The sequence below is a fragment of the Rattus norvegicus genome, chromosome 20 (genome assembly GCF_021556685.1).
Source record: "Rattus norvegicus strain SHRSP/BbbUtx chromosome 20, alternate assembly SHRSP_T2T, whole genome shotgun sequence".
In the NCBI taxonomy this organism is placed as follows: domain Eukaryota; kingdom Metazoa; phylum Chordata; class Mammalia; order Rodentia; family Muridae; genus Rattus; species Rattus norvegicus.
The window spans coordinates 8,356,285-8,362,963 of NC_141553.1; the positions used below are offsets into that span (position 1 = coordinate 8,356,285).

General features: G+C 49.4%; 1 protein-coding gene across 1 annotated transcript in view; it reads right to left on the reverse strand.

Moving 5' to 3' along the window:
* Positions 1 to 349: 349 nt before the first annotated feature.
* The window catches only part of Tmem217b (transmembrane protein 217B), a 33,870-nt gene continuing 27,540 nt past the window's right edge, over positions 350 to 6,679 (reverse strand). Inside the window, 2 exon segments of the mRNA NM_001447249.1 lie at positions 350 to 1,061; positions 1,173 to 1,285. Of these exon segments, the coding sequence (NP_001434178.1) occupies positions 480 to 1,034 (555 nt within the window). The 5' untranslated portion in view covers positions 1,035 to 1,061; positions 1,173 to 1,285 and the 3' untranslated portion in view covers positions 350 to 479.

Sequence of the window (6,679 nt, forward strand, 5' to 3'; positions counted from 1 at the left end):
ACTGTCTTAGCTCCAACTCCAGGGGATTTGAGGTCTCTGGCTTCCTGGGGGTGGGAGGAAGGGACCTGTTCTTGCAGATGTATACCCCAATGCAGACACAGCTGCATATACGTAAATAAAAAAAACAAGGAAGATAGGGCTGGAGAGAGGGTTCAGTGGTTAAGAGCAGTGACTGCTCTTCTAGAGGTCCTGAGTTCAAATCCCAGCAACCACTTGGTGGCTCACGACCGTCTGTAATGGAATCCGATGCCCTCTTCTGGTGTGAGACAGCTACAGTGTCCTAAATGAATAAATACATCTTTTAAAAAAAAAAAAAAAAAGAGTTAAAAAATAGGCACCAGCAAAATAGTCAACGCAAAGGTAACATATATTATTAGGTAACCAATCCTATAACAGGCTACACTGCACATAACTCAACCCCTCCTGAAAAAACTAGGCGTTTGAGCAGACCCCCCGGTGGGTGCCATCCCAATCCTGGTTCAGTTTGTTTTGCGGTACAACGAACCCAGCCCGACAGGTGGCCACGAGTCCACGGTGCTGATGGAGGAGCGCTTGCGGCGGCCGGCTATGCTCATGATCTTGGGGTCCCTGTAGAGCGTGTAGCCGTGCTTCACCACGAAGGGCAGGGAGGCGAAGTGCAAGAGCATGCGGGAGATTTGCAAGAGCAGGTACAGTTGGCTCAGGTCCTTGAACTGCTCCTTGATGGTGCCGTGGATGAGCAGGACCATGGTGAAACTGAGCAGCTCGTAGACAGTGATCCAGATGGTGTAGACCAGCAGCCCGATGAACATGTTCTTGTCCAGGCAGAAGAGGAGGAAGCAGCTGACCGTGATGGTGGTGATGGACAGCCCCGTGCTGATATTATGCCTGTAGACCACGACCCAGGACGTCACCTCGGACTCTGTGTCCAGGTAGATGCTGTACTTATCTTCGAAGCCGATGTGCGTCATCTGGTTCAGCTCAAAGATGAAGAACTGGATAGTATTTAGGACGGAGAAGATGCCCGCCATGGTGGCTATCATCCTGGAGTTCATTTTAGAACGGACTCACCAGGGTAGGTCCTGAGGGAGAAAAGCTGGGATGAGCGTGAGAAGAGGCAGAGCAAGTGCCAAGACCAAGACCCCAAATCACGTGGACAGGGCATGGCCCAAGGGCCTGAGCCACGGTCTAACCTGAGGAGCTCGAACCGCGTTGTTGAGACACAGAAATACCACTGGCCTGGGGGAGTTGAGTAGCTTCCAACTCTGTCTCAGTCCCCGCGGTCGCTGTAGGGTGATGAATGGTTCTGTGGAGACAGGAAGATCGGGAGTTCAAGGTCATTCCCAGCCTGGCTTACAGAAGACCCTGTCTCAAAACAACACTCCCGCCCCCATAACAGGGGCTCATCGGTAGAACACGTGGCTTGCCCAGGAGACAAGTTGGGTTCCTGGCACGCACGATCATGTGACTTGTAACTTTTCTTTTTTTTGGTTCTTTTTTTTTCGGAGCTAGGGACCGAACCCAGGGCCTTGCGCTTCCTAGGTAAGCGCTCTACCACTGAGCTAAATCCCCAGCCCCGACTTGTAACTTTTCTACTGCTGGGCTCAGACCCTGTGACCAAAGTCACATAACTGGGGGGAGTTTCTTTGGGGCTTACGGTATTAGAGGGTGAGTCCTGGACCACCCTGTCAGGGCGCACATCTGCCAGAGCTCACCCGCGGATCCACAAGCAGGAGGCAGAGAGAGTTAACTGGAAATGGTGTCCGTTCTTGCAACCACAGAGCCTGTTGCACTGACGTGCCAGCAAGGCCATAGGTGACAGTGTCAATGAGAATGGCCCCCATAGGCTCATATGTTTGAAGAGTTGGTCCCTAGTCAGTGGAACTGTTCGGGAAGGATTAGGGGGCGTAGGCTCCGCCCCCAGCACTGCACGCACCTGGTGTGGCAGCACACACTGGTAATCAGCACCTACCAGATAGACTCGGGGAGGTCGTTCTGTAGGCATTCTGTAGGCAAGTTGGAGGCTGGTCTGGGATACAGGAGACCCTGTTAGTCCCTAGAAGGGAGCCTGGTATTCACTTCACTGAACAATTATTCTAGTCACAACTTTTTTATATGCATAATTTGTCTGTTTTATGTTCTTTAGTGATTTTGACTGCATGTTGGAGGGTGTCAGATCCCCAGAAACTGGAGTTGTGAGTGCCATGTTGGTGCTGGGCAGTGTACCCTGATCTTCTAGAAGAGCCAGTCAGCCAACCATCTATTGGCCTGAATGCTCTGTCTGCATGTACACCTGCATGCCAGGAGAGGGCATCGGCTCCCTTTATAGATGGCCACCCTGTGGTTTCTGGGAATTGAACTCAGGACCTCTGGAAGAGCAGCCAGTGCTGTTAACCGCTGAGCCATCTCTCCAGCCCCCATTTTTTTTTTAAATTTTTGTGTGCATTATATGTGTTTTGCCTGCATGTATGTCTGCGAGGGTGTCAGATACCCTTTAAGTGGAGTTACAGAGAGATTGAGCTGCCATTGGGTGCTGGGAATCGAACCTGGGTCCTGTGGAAGAACAGCCAGTGCTCTTAATCAGGGAGACATCTTTCCAGCCCCAAGTCGTTCTTTCTTATGTTGTTTTTTATTTATAATTATGTGTATGTGTGTGTCTGCATGTGGGTGCTATGAACTCTGGTCCTCTGGAAGATCAGTTTGTGTTCTTAACCACTGAGCCATCACCTCAGTCCTCTTCCTCATTTGTCCCAACTCTGTGTCTGTCTGTCTGTCTGTCTGTCTGTCTGTCCCTCTCTCTCCTGTGTCTTTTGCCATGCACCTGTTCACTTACACATGGAGGCCAGAAGGGGCCATCCAGTTTCTCCCTCTGCTACTCTCTAGCTTTTCCTTTGAGACAGAATCCACATTTTCGGAGGGCAGAAAGCCCCAGGGATGCTCCTGTCTCCAACAGCCCCAGAGAGGCTAGGGCTGTTTGTGTTTGAGGGGACGCCTGGCTTGTCACGTTAGCTGCGATACAAACTCTGATCCTCATGATTGCGTGGCAAGTGTTCTGCACCACTGAGCCATCTCCCCGAGAGGAGATGATACACTGGAATGAGATGTCTCCAGTGAGCCCATGATTCTGAGCAATGACTGCATGCCAATCAAAGACAAACAACAAGAGGGAGAGAGGGAGGGAGGGAGGGAGAGAGGGAGGAGGGAGGGAGAGAGGGAGGAGGGAGGGAGAGAGGGAGGAGGGAGGGAGAGAGGGAGGGAGGAGGAAGAGAGAGGAGAGAGAGAGGGAGAGAGGGAGGGAGGGAGGAAGAGAGGGAGGAGGGAGGGAGAGAGGGAGGGAGGAGGAAGAGAGGGAGGAGGGAGGGAGGAGGGAGAAAGGAAAGAAAAGAGGGGGAGGGAGGAAGGAAAGGAAGTGGGGGAAGAGGGAGGGAGGGAAGAAAGGAAGGAGGGGGGAAGAGGGAGGGAGGGCCTGTAGAGATTGCTAATCATTTAAGAGTGCCTGCTGCTCTTACCAAGGACTTGTTTTGAATTCAATCTTCCCATTGGATGGTTCATAACTGCCCAACGCCCCCTTCTGGTCTCTTTGGGCACTGCATAGCATATGCTCTTAAAGAGCTAACAATATCTTTTGGGTTTTGTTTTTTTTTGTTTGTTTTTTGTTTTGTTTTGTTTGTTTGTTTGTTTTTCCAGACAGGGTTTCTCTGTGTAGCCTTGGATGTCCTCAAACTGGCTCTGTAGACCAGGCTAGCCTTTAACTCTTCAGAGATCTACCTACCCCTGCCTCCCAAGTTCTGGGATTAAAGGCGTGTGCCCACCGCCACCCGGCAACAGTTGGGTTCTTAACTAAGTATGGCTTCTTCTTTTTTTTTTTTTTTTTTTTGGTTCTTTTTTTCAGAGCTGGGGACCGAACCCAGGGCCTTGTGCTTCCTAGGTCTAAGTATGGCTTCTAATATAAGCAACTCCTTAGACAAGGAGCTATGAGATGAGCAAGAAAGACCGAGATGGAGTTAACTTTCTGCCATGGTAAAAAGCTACTGATGTATCCTGTAGATAAAAAGTGAGGACAGGGACGGCTAACAGACACCTGCAAACTCAGTGGGCTGTGACCCTAGCCAAGTTACTGATGGCTAGCAGACAGGCAAAGTCAGTAACTAGCAAAGATGAAATCAGATGGACTGAGGGGATCTTTCAACTACCCCTGATAGGATTGGCAGCATCTGAAGAGCTCCGGGTCATCTCCCTGGTTGGGTCAGGGGACATGCATACAGTGTGTGAGTTTTCCCTAGGTTTGGCTCATGGTAGCCCAGAGAATTAACCAATCTCAATGGGGGACTCCTCAGTCTTCATTCAGTTTCTGATATACACAACACACACACACACACACACACACACACACACACACACCATACACATGCACACAAATGGACAGGCACACACACACGAACTCACACACCATACACATGCACAGACGTGTACACATACACACATGCACAAACTCATGCAGACTACACATGCACGTGCACTCATGCACACATGCACACATGCACACACAAGCACACAACACACGCACACATGTGTACACATATACACATGCATGTGCACACACATGCACACGTGCATACATGCACACAAACTCACGTAGACTAGACATGCACGCGCGCGCACGCACACGCACACACATACACACACAGACACTCTGATATAAAGGCACAAAAGACCTGATGTAATTGAAAACTTCCAGAGAGAATCCCATTCTTCTGGCTCAGAAGTCAACATCACGAAGATGAAATTTTTACTGCGAACCCACCCAGTGAGATAAGGCTTGCCTAGTGTGTATGGGGCACTAGGTTTAATCCTTGGTGCTGCCCCACTCCCACCCCCAAATTTCCAGTCGATTCTATGGCTTGTATGTACACACACGTGTGGTGGCTGGTTTTATGTGAATTCAACACAGGCTAGAGTCACTGGAGAGGAAAGGGCCTCAGTTGAGAAAATGCCTTCTGTAAGATTGCGCTGTAGGGCGCTGGAGAGATGGCTCAGTGGTTAAGAGCACTGACTGCTCTTCCAGAGGTCCTGAGTTCAATTCCCAGCAACCACATGGTGGTTCACAACCATCTGTAATGAGATCTGATGCCCTCTTCTGGTGTGCCTGAAGACAGCTACAGTGTACTTATATATAACAAATAAATAAATCTTTAAAAAAAAAAAAGATTGAGCTGTAGGGCATTTTCTTAATTAGTTATCGATGGGGGAGGGCCCAGCCCATTGTGGGTGGTGTCATCCCCTGGGCTGGTGGTCCTGGGTTCTATAACAAAGCAGGCTAGGGGCTGGGGATTTAGCTCAGTGGTAGAGCGCTTACCTAGGAAGCGCAAGGCCCTGGGTTCGGTCCCCAGCTCCAAAAAAAAGAACCAAAAAAAAAAAAAAAAAACGAAGCAGGCTGAGCAAGCCATGAGGAGCAAGGCAGCAAGCAGCACCCTCCATGGCCTCTGCATCAGCTCCAGGGTCTAGGTTTCTGCCCTGCTTGAGTTCCTCTCCTGACTTCCTTGGGTAATGAACAGCAATGTGGAAGTGTAAGCTGACAAAACCCTTTCCTCCCCAGCTTGCTTTGGTCATGGTGTTTCGTCATAGAAACCCTGACCGTATTGTGTCTGCATGCTTGCCCCTTCTAAAACTCAGGCTAAATTTATCATTGTGATGGTATGGAGGGTGGTTGGGACCTTTAAGAGGCACTAGGATCCTGAGTAGTGGTAGCACATGCCTTTAATCCCAATACCCAGAGGCGGGCGGATGTCTGAGTTCGAGGCCAGCCTGGTCCACAGAGTGAGTTCCAGGACAGCCGGGGGCTACGTAGAGAAACCCTGTCTGAAAAAAACAAACAAAATCAAGAGTCGCTGGAAGACTTGTGTGGAGGAATTTCCTACCTTAAGAAACAGGCCCAGGTTTACAGTCTTAACCATAGTGACTCATGACATCATGCCCATGCAGCCAGACACGTTGTAAAAGTTTATACCTTGGCAAAGCAGTGAAACGTGGGCAGAGTCACGCAGGTAAACACCCCACCCAGGCCGACCATACAGAAAAGCTTACTTCTCTTCCCAGCAGGGCGAACCCCTCTCTGGGGACATGCCTGTTGGGCCTTTTATAGCCTACTTCAATACATTCTCTGTCACTGTCCTAGAATCTAGTAAATCCTTTTACCGCCTGTACCCTTGGCCTTGAATCAACCAAAGACAACTGTCACACCTGTCTCAGATTTGTGTTTAAAAAAAAATTTTTTTTTTTTTTTGGCTTTTGGCACAGTGTAATGGCACACACCTTTTATCCCAGCACTAAGGAGGCAGAGGCAGGGGGGATCTCCTTGAGTTTGAGGCTAACCTGGTCTACATAGTGAGTTAGTTCCAGGCCAGCCAAGGCGGCATGATGAAACCCTGTGTCCAGACAAAAATTAATTTTATCTGTGTGTTGTTGTAAAAATATAAAAAATAAAAAAAGTATTGTTGTCTTTTACCTCGCTAGGTCTGCACCTCGGTGCCCCAAGATATCTGCTAGACATCTTGGTGGAAACACATCCCAACTTCACCGCGGCAGCCCAGTGTCTCCAGCCGCCGCACACTTTCCTACACTCAAACCCCCGAATAAAAGAACACCCAACACAATAATCTTAGATCCAACTGATAAGATATAATTGCTCACTTAAACATGC